Here is a 16454-nt window from a genome sequence, read left to right on the forward strand (position 1 = left end):
AAATCATCATTATTCTCAAATTCCTGATTTGTATTCAACACTCCTGTTTAAGAGTTACCAGGACAACATAATAAGAAATTATATAATTTTAAAACTCAATTTCACACCAAACAGTACCTCTATTTGTGACTTTTAGCTCAGGGTCAGTGAGAACATAATGATGACATTGTGACGTGTGTAAAGACCAGCTAACAGGCGTCTAAGAGGGAGAGTTTCCAGCCTGGTGAGAATAACCAGGCCCTGATGTACCTCATCGCCTCCTGTCATCCGTCAGTTAAAGTTTTCATATTTCATCATAGAATCCAAAGAGGCATCGTCAGTGAATGGATTTCAAATGACAAGGTGATACCACATGTGGATGAGGGCCATGTCAGAGGAGTCAAAAACAATTTATTCAAAATGCTACTCATCTTAATCATCTGAACAACTGTAATTGTGACCGGAAGTTCATCAGACAAGATGAAGCTCATGAGAACAATAACAAGTGAATCTGACTGTTAATCCTTGATAACTGAAAATAGCCTGTTGCTTGAGTTGCTAAACTGACCTAGTTTTTCTGAGGTGTCAGTGTGAAATGTAGAGCATGCAGTAAAAGATAGTCATGGTTTGGGGTTTATCTTCAAGTCAAACATGAATTTCATAAGCAGATACTGGCAGTAGAAAGGTCAGAATATTAAATCATGAATGTTACTATACAGCCGATAGAGAAAGACACATGGATGTTATTTTGTGTACACTCAGTGGATACTTAATTGTGCCATGTAGGACCCACTTTATTAGGTACCCCTAGCTACCTAGTGCCATGTAGGACCTGCTTTATTAGGTACCCCTAGCTACCTAGTACCATGTGGGACCCGCTTTATTAGGTACCCCTAGCTACCTAGTGCCATGTAGGACCCGCTTTATTAGGTACCCCTAGCTACCTAGTGCCATGTAGGACCCGCTTTATTAGGTACCCCTAGCTACCTAGTGCCATGTAGGACCCGCTTTATTAGGCACAGTTAGCTAGCCTGTACTACTTAGCACCCATTTTTGCCTCAAGAACCACAGTGTCACCAACTCTGATCAGCTGGCTGGCGTGAGATTTTCAATTTGAGACAAGTCTGCACACAAATTTACATGTATGTAACGGTTTTATTAATTTGTAAATAGTATGTAGGGTCGCAAACTACCCCGATGCTTTTGATGCAGCTAATTTTAGTTTTATAATGGAGTAATATAAATTTGCCATAAGACTTCTTATGTGAGCATGAGAGTCAGAAAGTGTGAGTGTCACGACAGATGTGTGAAATTCAGCAACCGTGGAACCACAAGGGCTGCATGTTCAGAGAAGCCATTCTTCACACTACTGTTGCACTGAGTTATTTTTGCACTTCTGGTCTTCCTGTTAGCTGCATCAAACCCGGCTGTTCTTCTTACTCAACCAGGTTTTTCAGCAGCAAAGATGCAATTGACTGGATTTCTGCTCATTGCAGCATCCTCTGTAAAATCTAGAATAATAAAGCTGAACCTCTACGTCCACAAAGAAAAAGCTTCAAATGAAAGTGGGGAAGTTACTGGCTCCTGATGGAAATCCCTGCATGATACAAAATAGAAGACACTGTGGCACTGTCAGAGTTGCGGGGCAGGCGAGCTGGAAAGCAGGTGAATGGAGCCGCGCTTACGGGTGAACGGGGTTTTATTGACGACAACAAAAGGGCTGACAGGCACAAACATCCGGACACTACAGACTTCAATGACAGATCTGACGGGACTAGACTCGGACGCGGACTAAATACACAAGACTAAGCAAAAGGAACAGGCAACAGGTGAGTACAATCAGGGATTAACACGAGGTAACGAGGTGGGCGTGGCACACACGAGGATCGGACGGAGCTGGGCGTGACAGGCACAAGTTGAGGATCATCTATATTCACATGTTATGTCATTGTTTACCAAACACTTTTGTCCAAAGTGACACACAATTGAGAGAGCAGGGTCAGTCAGTCCCTGAGGCAGCTGGGGGCTAAGGCTCTAGCTTAGTCGCTCAGGAGCCCAACAGTGAGAAACCTTTGCTAACCCTAGGATTTCTACCAGTGGCTGGTCCACAGCGTATATCACCCACCGAAGCATGGGGGACTAAACGGTTTTATTGCTCTTGCACAACTTTAGCATGTTAGCATCAGTGTAACGAAGACACCTACAAAGGCTGAGGACCCAGAAGTCACGGAAAGTGAACATTCTTAGCGTGATAAACATCCAAAACAGCAGCAAGATGTCAACTGAGTGAATTTCCCAAAACAGCCATTTAATGTGGCAGTGCTGTTGCCATAAAATGGTTTATGCTGTTTATTAAATACAATAGCTTTACTCTTAAAAAACACTGCAGTATTCATAAGTTAAAGTACAGAAGTATCTTTTAGAATGGGTGTTTTTTTAATTATTTTACTTCTCATATAAAAAATTGTAAACATGTAGGCTTCCTGGCTCTTTTGCATGCATGAGGAGTTTTCACACGAGTCAATAATCTGTGTTTGTGAAGGAAAGCATTATTGTCACTAAAAATGTTTTTTTTTTCCAATGGTTTGAGAAAAAGAAGATAAGATATAACTTTATTAATGCCTGTGAGGGGAATTAGTGCTGTCACAGAAACGGAAGAAATATAACAATGTAGCATTTAGGTAGAAATAAATACAGTGAAAAAATATGTCAACAAAGACAATACATATAAAAAAAATAAAAACAATAATAAAATGTAGCTAAACATATGTAATAAGACCTGTGCAAACAATGTCCCATTATTGGTAATACAGTGTAAGATGGCCGTAGTGTAAATGGCACAATGGCAACTAAACTATCACTCTAGCCAGGAAAGGACTAGACATCTCATAAACCTGACCCAGACGCATATATTTAACCAAATCTACTCTTTCCAGTTACAAAAACACTTCGGACAATAAGGTCCACTACATAAATGCACAAGGTTTTCCATCTGGTGGACAAAATGGAGTACTGCAATCCAAAGGTAAATTTCGTAACCTTTGAACTATACAAACGTATTAAATAAAACAGTCATAAAACTGATATGTTCACAAACAATATCATACATTAAAGACAAGAGACATTCCAGTGTACACCCTATGTTGTGTAATTCTTGGTTTAGTTTTAATGATGGGAGAAAAAAGTTCAGGTTTTTCAATACTAAAAATAGAAAAAAAGCTTTGGAAATAGCCAGAGCACATACTTGCAAAATAAATGTTGATTACTGTCTTGATTGACTGGAAGTGATGAATATTGACATTCAGCTAGTGTTTAAATTCGGGAGCGTGTAAGTAATCTCCTTCTGGATGAAAGCACGATGGAGATCCACATGCCTGAAATGTGCTTGGCACGGTGGAGATCCGCATGCCTGAAATGTGCTTGGCACGGTGGAGATCCGCATGCCTGAAATGTGCTTGGGACGGTGGAGATCCGCATGCCTGAAATGTGCTTGGGACGGTGGAGATCCGCATGCCTGAAATGTGCTTGGGACGGTGGAGATCAGCATGCCTGAAATGTGCTTGGGACGGTGGAGATCCGCATGCCTGAAATGTGCTTGGGACGGTGGAGATCCGCATGCCTGAAATGTGCTTGGGACGGTGGAGATCCGCATGCCTGAAATGTGCTTGGCATGATGGAGATCCGCATGCCTGAAATGTGCTTGGCACGGTGGAGATCCGCATGCCTGAAATGTGCTTGGCATGATGGAGATCCGCATGCCTGAAATGTGCTTGGCATGGTGGAGATCAGCATGCCTGAAATGTGCTTGGCATGATGGAGATCCGCATGCCTGAAATGTGCTTGGCATGGTGGAGATCAGCATGCCTGAAATGTGCTTGGCATGATGGAGATCCGCATGCCTGAAATGTGCTTGGCATGGTGGAGATCAGCATGCCTGAAATGTGCTTGGCATGATGGAGATCCGCATGCCTGAAATGTGCTTGGCATGGTGGAGATCAGCATGCCTGAAATGTGCTTGGCATGATGGAGATCCGCATGCCTGAAATGTGCTTGGCATGGTGGAGATCAGCATGCCTGAAATGTGCTTGGCACCATCAGTACAAACTCTTTTGTCCTGACCTCATGTCCTTCTGCTTGCATTCTTTGCTGGTTACAGGACATATCAAATTTACATTAAAAATTTTTAAAACAAAACACCAAGAAAATGCAAAGCAATTTTAAAAAACACAAATAAAATACAAATATTAATACAAAAACCATAAAAAGGAAAATCCACATATAATTAGGAAACAATAAAAAATCACAAATTTTCCATTTTCTTACATGTTTTCACACATACTAGGCAATCTCTCCAACTACAGTCGCAAAAGATTCTCGGTGCCAATGCTGTATCACTGAGATCAACCGCAAAAGCCACAATTTCCTTCCATTGACAGATGATAAGACAAAAGTAATTTTATTTTTTTTAAAAAGCAGTTTTAGTAAATGGAAAGAGTCAAGATTAAGTTGCACCGTGACTTATTGCCAATATTGCCATTATTTATCTCCGATATTTATGTAACATTTTCTGCACTTATGTGCTCTCCTAGGGCCTGTATAAAGAAGCAGGATTTCTTGCTTAGCCGGATACATTGTCAGATTACGATCTGTAAAGTCTGTACAAAGATCTGTAAGTCTGTACAAAATATAAGTAATCGAAGATAAAGAACATATATACTGGTGTGCCTTAAACACAAGAAGTTATCCGGATAAGCAAGAAATCCGGCTTTGTGACACAGACCACTGCTGGTTGACCATTCTAAACATTGCTTACATTTACATTAATGCGTTTTTTCCCCCACTTGTCCTATTGATGCACTGCATATGTAGCACCACAGCCCAGAGAACGTTATTTCCCCAAAGCCCCACTTGATTTGATGTCTAAAAATCAAGTTCTTAATATTATTAATTTAAATGTCTCAAAGGTGCTTATTTCCCCATTTCATAAGCTTTTAATCCATTTCTTAAATGTATTACAGGACATATCAAATTTACATTAAAAATTTTAAAATATGTATGTTAATATGAAGAATGTGTTTGTGAAATATGCTATACAAAAAAACTATATGCCGTGCATATAGAAAGCAAACGTTTTAAACATCACATCAATTAAAAAATATCAAGGGGTAGCTGAGTAATTAACGATGGAAATTTTTTATTTTTTTCCTTTTTCCACGGGACGGGTGAGTTCGGAGCGGCCACACTCTTTGCTCTTGAATGTAATGTAAAATAAAGTTGTCCTCCGAAGAGGGGGGCAATAAAAAAATAAAATAAAATTAACGATGGAAATACTACCGATGACGGTGGAAGTACAGATGACAACGGCCCTCGCTCGCGCTCTGCGGCAAAACTTCCCAAAATGGTGCGAAGTCGACAGGCAACACGCGCGCGTCCCGGGCCGTCTCGCAGCGGCCGGCGTGTACTTGTGCGCATGCGCGCTCGCGGCCGGAGTACTTGGCGAAACTCCGTCTGGGGAGCGACGGTGGCGGCTACGGACTGTCGCTGTTTACTGGGGTGGCTTATAGTCTCCAAACGGCCGAAAATCGAAGCGAACCGCCCGGAACTCCCGTCGTTTTGAGAAACAAAAGCATGACGGAGCCGCAGTCGGCGCTCTTACTCAGGAGACAGCTGGCAGGTAAACGCGGAGACGGCTGTAACTAGCTTAGCCGCGCCGTCGTGTTTTAACCCGAAAGCGTGTTAGTGTTAGCAGATACCCGCATTTCGGAGTATTCTGACAGAGAAGTGGACCTCTTAAGTTCGACTGCTCCGGGCTCGGTCCATAGCCACCTGGCCGTTGACAGGCCATGCCGGAGTTGGTTTCTTAGTATCTGACGCACAGGTACCGTAAGCGGGTCTGCTGAGTGCGTTTTACTGATTCAGAAGCCGTTCTCCCCGCCAGCAGACCCCCGTCTCCCGGCGCAGCTACACACGCTTCTGTAAGTAATGGATGCCTGTCCCTTTGTTCGGAGCTTAATTCACACCGAGCCGTCGGGCCAAATGCACGCCGGGGGTTAAGGGTTAAGTCCGGCCTGGCTGCCGGTCTACCTGCTCGCAAAACTATATATGTATATTAGGAGCCAGTATGCGATATTTTCTTGCGGCGTCGCCGGTGTTGGTAGCGCCGCCTGAGCCCTTTGTACCCCCATTGGGTGAGCAGTCGGCCGCTCTGACGGAGCTCTGAATGACAGCTGGGATCCAGGCTGCTTGCGCGGAACCCTTGGCCTGGTCGCACTACGCATGTGCGCTCGGCCCGGCTGTATTGCGCAAGCGCCCTCCGGCCCATGTGCTTCGAGCCACTGGCACTTACATTAGGCCGACTGTGACAGGAATACGCGAAATGTTGATTATTTGCTTATCATGGGTGCCTCCTCGTGAATTTTATACCATTACAGCATTTTTAGTTAAAGAAACCAGTTACGGAAATACAGAATTAACGTTTAGTATTTGATAGCTTACAAGCACGACTGATGAACTTACAATAATTTGTCTGAAAAAGTTTAAGCATTATATTGTTACTCGCAGGTCGGTCTGACTCATTAGATGTGGAGAGACAAAACAGCAGTAATAAAAGCTGAAAAAAATGTCTAATAGACACCCGTCATTGTGTAAGAGGTAGTGCTGATTCAATCGGTGACTGTTATGGCGTGATATACCTCTAGGAGTCACTTAAGTACCAGGAGCTTTTCTTAGTCATTGTTCCACCTTACTTGCTAATAAGAAGAAACTGACAATGTACATTTTAGGAACCAATTTTGTCTGTTATATAGGGACACTTCAAACTTAAGCATTGTAAAGGAAGAAATAGGAGTTGTAGATAGTCACCTGGGTCCTTAGGCTGTGGTGGTTTATCCCGATGCCGCATTGCCCTAACAGTCCATATCCCACCTGCTTTTAAGTGGGTATTGAATCTCTGAGATACGGTGTTTGTACTAGACTGCACGTAAAGATAGCAAGTCTCACCGTGAAGAATTTTTGCCACCGATCATGCTGCTGGATTTTAGATGTTTCTTTGACTGCAGGGAAATGTTGCTATTACTTTTTGGCCCCAATTCCCGAAGAATGTCATAGTCTGTCACGTGACTTTCCTAGGTTTATGTACCCTCTGGAGAGCATTGAAATCAGTGCCTTCTTCCCACTTGGTAAAGTAGTTTTATGGCGGCAACCTTTTTTTAGGTTATCAGAACATCAGATTTCTCTGGGTTCTGATTTTTCTGCTTAGGTTGTGCTTTCAGGTGTCTGCAGTGTCCATGAGAGAGTTTTCCCTGCTGGGATTTGCTTTTTCTTTGCACACTAGACCTCAGTGCTTAGTGCTGTTTCTTCCGTTTAAATTGGTTGTCATTCTTTTTAAATTTATGTAGCTGTCACAGCTGTTAAGACTGTACAATTAATGATTAACTTCATAAAGCTATTAAGGTCCAATCTGGGAGTGTTAAGATATTACTGGGTTTGCTGGGCATGTTTATTTTGTTATAAGGCCACTTACTATTTTAAAGCATGTTTTGGATGAGTGCATTGAAAAGGTCAGCAGATGATTGGCTCCCATGTTATGTTGAGATTTAATATCTCTGCCACATGTCCCCAAGGAGCATGTATTAGATATGGGCTCCTGCTGAGGAGATCTGCACTTGTGTGTTATGGATATTCATCTTTTGCCTATAACAAGATTGACTAGTATGGTTCAGTCTTTGAAACAGAACTTAAATGCATAAGATTATGTTATGTAAATGCATATGAAATATGTTGAATTAAAGTGCAGTCCTTGATTAACTTCTGGAATATTCGTGTGGCTGCATCAGATAAATTGCTGTAGTTTTATTTTCTTCAGGCCCTAACAAGCTGAGCCTTGTGGGTGTCCTTATAGTGTGTGCTAAGCTTGTGAGTGGCTTTTGGGGGGTTTTAGGTTCATCGGAATAATTTATCCATTCCGCTGCATTGGAGATGCTGTATTTCACATTGTCGCAAAAGTTTGGTGTAACGGCACACTGGTGAAATCCTGGCAAAACTGGGAGATATGAGAATATAACTCAGCTGTCTTTTGGTAAGAGCTCAGTTCATTTTCATACCCGGTTAAGTGGGTGCTGTTATTTTACTGTTTCAGTTTTGAATATTACTGTGCGTTAGTGTACTAGACAAGCTAAATTGATGACTGAAAAATCTCTTGGATAGATGATTATGAATTTTATTAAGAAAGATTGCAGAATTTTTAATTTCCTGGGTCCTACTCCTTATAAATAATAGTGACCCAGCTGGTGGGTCATCAAAGGTAATGAGAGAGGCCCAGAGCTGATTTGTAAGTCAGCAGGTCAGCTTACTTGACAGGTAGTGCTCCTGGTATCTTTCCTTGTGTCATTAGGGGGATGGTGATTTGGAGAACTATGGATATCAGGTCCTGGTCATATGGTTTGTTCTGGTTGCCTTTATATCTATTAGCAGCTCCTGGTTTTGTACAGTGAAATTGAGTTCCTTATAGAGAGCTGGGTTAAGTTGCTTCTTTATGTGCTTGTGTCTGGAGTGTGTTAGCAGTTAATACTTGTCTACCTGTGCTAGGTGTGCTATGGAATTAGAATTTTAACAAAAATTCAACATTTGTTATATATGATTACTTTGCTTTTTATTTTTGCTTTTTAGTTTAGCTTTAAGATGCAGGGTGGGCTACAGAATTCTCTGGAAACCTTTTTGTGTGTTCATCTTAAAAACAGATTTTGCTCTCTCCTTTCCTATTTCCTACTATGATAAAGTCCTGTGATTAGCACTGACATGAGGTATGTATTTTAATTTTAAACTGTAAAACAAATTCCATCCATCCATTATCTGTAACCACTTCGTTGCGGGGGGTATGGAGCCTATCCTGAAGGCTATAGGCACAAGGCAGGGTTCAACCCAGGATGAGGTGCCAACCCATCGCAGGGCAGGGCACACTCACACACCATATGCACACACATGGGCAATTTAGGGAGTCCAGTTTACTTTAGTATGTTGTTGACTGGGGGAAACCGGAGTACCTGGAGGAAACCCCATAATGACACAGGGAGAACAGGCAAATGCCACGAACATGGAACCACGGCAGAGATTTCAATCCTGGTCCCAGAGGTGTGAGGCAACAGTGCTAACTACTGCACCACCATGCTGCCTCATAACCCAAAGGCTGAAAGTAAAATTAAATAATTCATATAGATTAGCAAACCCGACTGCAGGGAAACATCTTGGACTTAATAGATGCATGTAAAAATAATGTGAAGTCAGTCCTTCCATCAATGCTTTCGACAGCTTTGGCTTGGCTGGTAGAGTCGTTGCCTGTCCTATAATAATAAAAAAAAAATTCTGTGTTCAATTTCTAGCCAATACAGGATGTTGGTTGTCTTGTATTCTTGAGATTGAAAGTGGATACCCTAATTACTGGTGTCTGTGACTGCAAAAGCTTGAGTGGTGAATTAGGTTTGCAGTATATCCAGTTTGAGTTTGCACAAGTTCTCAGTATACAGCAACAGTTTGCTGCATGCTGGACTTTAAACTGCAGAAAGTATAAGTGGCCAGATACATCAAACAAAATTGACAGAATTTGATAATCTGACATCATTTGAGCCATAATCATCGTGGTGATCACTGTTTCAGCGCATTGCAATTGCGCGATACCCAAGCAGTTCTTTGCAATATCACCAGAATCTCCTATCCCAATATAGGTCATTTTATATCCCAATAACAGTACATATCATGATATAGCACAATTGCTGTAAATTCAATTAATACATTGTTTATGTAAAATGCAAGAATATTTCCTGCCCTTCATTCATGTCGGGTAGAAGAATGCAAAGTGTTGTCAGAATGACATATATATTCCTGTTGAGTGTGATTTGAAACACAGCAAAATAAACAATCAAAATCACGATTTGAAACAACGCAATTAGCATATCGCAAAAGCTGCGATTTTAGCTGCATTGTACAGCACGTCGGACCCAAGGCTTAAAACTGTCGTGATAAGTTTTTCAAATTCAGCCCGTCCTCCTTGTGTGATGGTGATTCTCACCAATCAGAGGTGGGCCAAGGCGTCCGCTGATACACCCACAAACGGCAAACATGTGAAACCCAAGGAAAAGGTTACATTTGCAGTGTGAGAAATATTGATACTGCTTTTGATCTGTAAGTGAATTACCTACTTATTTCACCTATTTTGAGAAAGTACCAAAAGTATGGTACCTGGTGCAGTGGAAAAGAGCTCTTTATCTTGTTTATCCACAATATCTACTTAAAAACATGTTGTGGCTGCCAAGCTGTCTATTTTTTCACCAACACAGAGTTTCCTCGGAGGAAGTGTTTATCTCTTCTATGATATTATCAAAACAGTAGCATGTGGAGTCAGCATTGATCTGTATTTATTGTTTGTAAGTTGCCTGTTCTGAAAAGACTATCATATCGTTGGTTAGAATTGCATTCTTTTCTTGATGTCACAGCAATGATTCGGATTGACAGTTTATTATTAAAGTTTCTCCTTTTTTTTGGTTTAAATTTTATTTGACAACAAGTGGATGTATCGTTTATATCACCCAAATATAGCCCCTCGAGAAATTTTACTGAGGAGTTTTCCCAGGCAGCAGTTGGGTTTGTCTTCATGTGATAGCCCATTACAAACAGAGCCGCGGTTCCCTGTAGCCCATTACAAACAGAGCCGCGGTTCCCTGTAGCCCATTACAAAGTGTTCCCTGCCACAGTACCATGGCCCATTAGAGGCCATTTCAGGCTGTGGACCAGTGGTTGACAAACACTGGTTTACAGTGAATGGTTTCTTGATTCTGTGTGTATCATTTTTAGGTCTTAAACTTTACACTGAATCAGGAGTCCTTAAGAAATTGCAAGGCTTACAGACAATTCTACTTGCTTTCAATACTGATTTTTAAAACAATGGGTCCTGGTTTGATGATCATTTCCCTGGATTCTTGGCAAGGTTCACTAAAGGATACTTAAGTTTGTCTTATAGATTGATTTTAGGTATTTTATTTGCACACAGGTGCCAGTTTATGACTAATCCCAATCAAACATTCAAAACTTTTGCCGCAGGACCAGGCTTGCTTTCACATTCACTGCTGAAAACTTACATTCCTCTCTCCAGCTAAATGCAAAAGTCTTTACATTTGATAGAAATCATCTGAAGATTAGGCAGGGAGTGTAATGTGATTCATTCAGCATGGTCAGTGAGATTTAGAGATTGATCCCCTTGTGTTTGCAGCACTTTTATTGTATTTCATCTGACCTTAAAGCCAGATTATCATACACATCTGTATGCTATGAATAACATGCAGTACTGAGAGGTGCTATCATTAGCCTTTTAACTTGCAAACATCCCATTTACATTACATTTAATTGCTTAGTTGTCACATTCATCCCATTTGTGCACCTGGGTATTTTCCTGGAGGTATTCAGGTTCAGTGTCCTGTATGGATTGTCCAGTATGGTTCTTCTGGAATGTACACCAGCAGTGTTCCAGTTACACGTTTGTATGTGTAGCCATCAGGCTGAATCAGGTGCCCCACTTTTGGACTGCAGACACCCTCAGCCTTGGCTCAGTTTCCATCCAGGTTAGCTTGACGTGGGGTGAACCCTCCTACCATTCTGGTCTTTATGAAAAACAATTTAGCCATTGATCTTAATTCCATCTGTCCAATTTAATGACCTATTTTTCAGTAACTGTAATAATAAAGGTAAGATTTATTTAGAGTCACAGTGATGATAGACCACTAGGTGATTGATCATTTGTTTCGGGTTTTCCTGAAATTAGGTAGCTTGTTGTTTTGTCATTCTTACATGATATTCATAATCCCCATAATGAAATGGACCAGAAATCATATCTATTTTTAGGTAGAACAGCAATACAAGCAATACACACACACACACACACACACACAAGTATGTAAAGTGTTTTAAATGTTCAGCTGTAAGTCTGAGCCGCATGTGAGATGTCAGAAACATTTATTGAAACTGGTCAAACCTAAATAGCGATTCAGTTTGCAAATATACAACTACAGCTACGCAGTATAGATCTGCTCTTTATTCCAAACAGAAGTCAAAATAAAAATAAATACAAAATTATACCTATATCTGTGTTGCATGGATGAAATAAAGCATCTTTCTCAGTTTGTCTAATTCTAAAAACCTATTTGCCAAATGGCTCTGAAATCCGAAGCCTGCAGCCATCAAAAGTGCATTTAAAAACTGGAAAGTAGGGCTGGGTGATATGGCAAAATGCAATATTGGTCATTTTCGGGGTATTATTCATAAGTCATTGTTTTCAATACTAATTCATTATTTCTTCCATTTATGCTTAAAATTCCGTTAGGATTCCTCTCAAACAGATTCCACTTAAAAAGAACAGTTAAAAGATTACAAACTGAATGGACTGCAAACTGAAATCTGATTTTAATAAATCATACCATTATGATTTTTTTTGTCATAGGGCATAGCTAAGAGTAGTCAAAGATAAAAGCAAAAACTTTTGCTGTTTTGTAGTATTTTGCAGTTTTACTAAAGCAGCTGGCCCTTGTTTACACATTAAGAAATGGACTCATTAGCTGAAATCACTGGAAAATTCCTATTTTTCCTATTTTTAATTTGTTTCTATTAAACACAAGTTAGTTGGTGTTCTGAAGAGACACCTTGAATAACAAGTGCAAACCCTTTTCCACTGCTGTGGAGTTTGTCTGCATGACTTTCTGATGTGTTCCTTCTATCTCAGCTTGACCTTTGTGCTGCCATTTTTTCCCCAGCTACCGACTTTCTTCAGCATACTCATGTGAGGTTGCAACATGCAGATCTTCCATTATTCCACATGAATTTCCTTTAATAAGATGGCAATGATGATGTAACTTTTCTTGATCTTTCCTGTTGGCTGTGTCCAGAATCTCAAACCAGTTTCTGGTGTTTAAACTGTCATTTGTGACCCTTTGCGATAGTGATCCTTTCTGTGCTGCTTTAGATTGTATTTTCCAGCGTGACCAATGCTAGCAGTGTTGGCAGTTCTATATCACCACTGTCTAATGTAGGTGGTAGGTTTTGTCTCTCTGCTAAGACCTCTTTGCTTATGGTAGGCCTGCGAGGGCTTCAGATCAGATCAGATCAGATCCAAGCTTTATGCTTTCCCAATGGCCTTGACATGGCAAGGAGAACACGTTCAAACATGCTGCTAATGCAAAAGCAGCTACCTGCCTGCCGCCTGCCTACCTGCCTGTTTCCTGGGACTTCAGCTTCAGGAATAAATAAATAGATAATATGTAGTGCAGTCGCACAGTGCAGCTTATAAATTTCTGTTCTCCTTTCAGAGCTGAATAAGAACCCAGTAGAGGGCTTCTCTGCAGGCTTGATAGATGACAGCGACCTCTATCGATGGGAAGTTCTAATCATTGGCCCACCCGATACCCTGTAGTAAGTACAAAGGAGCTTGAATTGGGAACGTCACGTTAATAGGTCGTAACATTTCAACACCTCAATTTTGGGAGATCCACTTTGCAAATTCTATTGCCCATTTATGTACTTTCAGTAAAATGCACATTGTGGGGTGTAGTTGGGAATTATTGTTTTTTTTTTTCTCTTCTCCAATACATGTATTAATGCTCACTTTCCATTCATTGACAGTGAAGGAGGCGTGTTTAAAGCACACCTTACGTTCCCTAAAGACTATCCCCTCAGACCGCCCAAATTGAAATTCATCACTGAAATATGGCACCCCAACGGTAAGTGATGGAGCACTTTAGAACCCTCCAGAATAATAATGATACCCTCACTCCTAATGCCCTTGCCTCCTCTCTCGCTTCTAGTTGACAAGAACGGCGATGTATGTATTTCGATATTGCATGAGCCCGGAGAAGACAAATACGGCTATGAGAAGCCAGAGGAACGCTGGCTCCCTATCCACACAGTGGAAACCATCATGATTAGCGTCATATCCATGTTAGCAGATCCCAACGGAGACTCGCCCGCAAACGTAGACGCTGCAGTAGGTTTATTTTGGAGCTTTGGCTGTAGCCTTAATCAGTGTTTAGTATAATATTTCCTTTTTTAATACACTATTACACCTGTGAAGGTCCGCTGTGTGATGGGCTGTTTGCGTTTTGTCCCACAGAAAGAATGGAGAGAAGACAGAAATGGAGAATTCAAAAGGAAAGTTGCCCGATGTGTTAGAAAGAGCCAAGAGACTGCTTTTGAGTGACACTCATCCTGCAGCTTATAGCTTCATTGTTTTCAGGGTAAGGGGGATCGGCTTCCGCTGTGGTCCGTCCACAGGAGCAGTTTTGAGGTGGCGGCCCCCCCTGTACGTAGGGAGTTGGTGTGGTCTGCAGAGCGCTTGTGGCACAGAGAGAGGTACTGAGTTCAGTGTCTGATCTATAGGGCTCCACCCTCACTTTTGGGGCAGTAGGGAGCGTTGCAATTAAGGATGTGGACTTGAAGGTTGCTAGTTTGAATCCCAGGTGGACCTCTCCTCTGCTAAACCCTTGAAAACAGTATTTAACTGTCCAACTGTTCCGGTAAAATGCCCAGCCTTATACATGGATGAAATAATACAAAGACAAGCCTTCTGTTGATGTCTGTAGCATCCTGCGTTTCAGTGTCGATGGGAACGTGGTGTTTTCAAGTGAGTTGGGTCAGCGGCTGATTTAAAGTGGTGTGACCTCGATTATTGAGTGTGTGTGCTTGTCATTTACAGGTCTCCGGTTGAGAATCATGGCACTGTTTTCCTGCACTCTGCCCACCTTTCGGCAGAGTTGTTCTTATCGAACGTCGCCAGACACATGCTGGCAAAATAAGCTGCATCAGAAGGAGATGCCTGGTAGTGGTGGTGACGCGAAGGCCGAGCAAGTGCCAACCCTAGAAGTCTCTCTTCCCTCCTCTGAAGTCTATGAACTGCTTCAATTTTCAGGAAGAATTGTAAAGACGTGTACATAGCACCAACGTTAAACAGATAATATATAAACTGTTCATATTTCATATTCACCCGGCAACACACACAGTACCAAATAAATAGTGCATCTTTAGTTGGAACAGGAATCCTGTTGATTCTTGAAGATTCTCATTCTTCTTTTTTTATTTTTGTGTGCATCTCTTCTGTTACAAATTATTTTCACAAGACTAGTGAATGGATCTTGGTGGGGAGAGTTTTTAGGCTTTTTAAACATGGCTACTTTGGTCCAGAAAGTTCTGTCTGGGATTGCGTGACCTAAATGAGGGGAGGTGTCTTTTGAAAGGTGAAGCATGTGTCTTATGATAGATTTCCTCTTACTCTCATTTCTTCGGGATTTCAGAGTTTATTTTGTCTTGCACAAGGTGCATTCTTTGGATTGGGGGGGGGGGGAAGAGTGTGTTCATAAAAACAAAGACGGATTACACCTTGTGTGTGTGTGTTTAAAATGAATTTTGGAATGGTGATTCACATGAGACGTGCAGCATGTTGCAAGAATATTTTTGAGTTTTAATTTCTGTCAAAAGTGCCTCCTGTCAAATTGCTCAGTAAATATATTCTGCATTAAACAGAAGTTTAAAAGACTGCACCACACCACTCGAGCATGAGTGCTAACCAGGATAATGAGGAAGACAAAAAGGTTCATCTAGCAATAACCCTTTGTTGCGATCAGTGCATTTTGAAAAGCTGAAGATTGAAGCTCTCCTCATACTTGCCCTCTGAAAAGTTTTTTTTTTCTTTTGTGGATTCTTGCATAGTACCTTAGAGTATACTTTAACTGTAGGTGGTCTTATAGGCAGTCCTGGGTTTTTCGAAATTCAAAGATGTTCGCGAGTGTGTTGGTCTGTTGTACATGAACACTTTTTTTATTTTTTATTTGTTGCCTCATTTTATGCTGCCACTGAAGGACTACTGCAATTTTTCTTGCCTATTGTAAATAGACAAAATACTGATGTATATTTTTCATGTCATGGAAACCTTCTGTAGTGAGTTCTTCCAAAATATAATTTTCTTTCCAATTCTTGTTTTGTGTAATTCTGTCTAACTTGTTTTAAATTGACTGAAAGTTTAACCTAAAGACCATAACTCCAAAAACTTGAGGGTGCTTTCAGTAAAAACAGCTAATGCAATATAAATTCGCAGTGGTCATTCTGTAATAATACTACAACCTGAAACTTACTTTCTGAGAAGTCTCCAAAAGTATTGTATTTACTGGCAAGGACAATTATGGGAATTATGGTGGATTTTGATTTATTTCCTGTAATCTGATTGCATAAATGATCTCCGTGCCTGAGCTGCTCTCGGAGGTGAGTAATGTCTGAGTGATTACTGAGTAATGTTCGAGTGCTGAGACTGACTTGTAGCGAGGGATAATCTAAATGGCGGCTTCCGAACAATCAAGCACTTCATTATACATTGTTTGTGCAAAAATCTGGTTTGCTAAATTATACAACTAATATGGTGGGGCGAGGTAAAGGGAATTCGACATTACTAC

At 41.0% G+C, this 16454-nt stretch overlaps 1 protein-coding gene across 2 annotated transcripts; it reads left to right on the top strand.

The window, feature by feature from the left end:
• Positions 1-5424: 5424 nt before the first annotated feature.
• On the top strand, positions 5425-15978 carry ube2g1a (ubiquitin-conjugating enzyme E2G 1a (UBC7 homolog, yeast)). Of its 2 annotated transcripts, none has more exons than XM_023832950.2 (6): positions 5425-5653; positions 13326-13428; positions 13639-13736; positions 13821-13999; positions 14126-14249; positions 14708-15978. In XM_023832950.2, the coding sequence occupies exons 1-5, from the start codon at positions 5608-5610 to the stop codon at positions 14210-14212; spliced, it is 513 nt and encodes a 170-aa protein (XP_023688718.1). In that variant the 5' UTR covers positions 5425-5607; the 3' UTR covers positions 14213-14249; positions 14708-15978. The 2 variants fall into 2 exon arrangements, 1 of the variants encoding a protein (XP_023688718.1); XR_002840745.2 differs by having other exon boundaries at positions 5459-5653; positions 14126-14364.
• The last annotated feature ends 476 nt before the right edge of the window (positions 15979-16454 follow it).

The sequence above is a fragment of the Paramormyrops kingsleyae genome, chromosome 6, assembly GCF_048594095.1.
Source record: "Paramormyrops kingsleyae isolate MSU_618 chromosome 6, PKINGS_0.4, whole genome shotgun sequence".
Lineage (NCBI taxonomy): Eukaryota > Metazoa > Chordata > Actinopteri > Osteoglossiformes > Mormyridae > Paramormyrops > Paramormyrops kingsleyae.

What these genes read in the sequence shown, in the direction of transcription:
- ube2g1a (XM_023832950.2), top strand. Translation starts at nt 5,608, where the DNA reads ATGACGGAGCCGCAGTCGGCGCTCTTACTCAGGAGACAGCTGGCAG. An exon ending in GGCCCACCCGATACCCTGTA is followed by an intron (nt 13,429 to 13,638) that starts GTAAGTACAAAG and finishes ATTCATTGACAG; the next exon opens with TGAAGGAGGCGTGTTTAAAG. An exon ending in TGAAATATGGCACCCCAACG is followed by an intron (nt 13,737 to 13,820) that starts GTAAGTGATGGA and finishes TCTCGCTTCTAG; the next exon opens with TTGACAAGAACGGCGATGTA.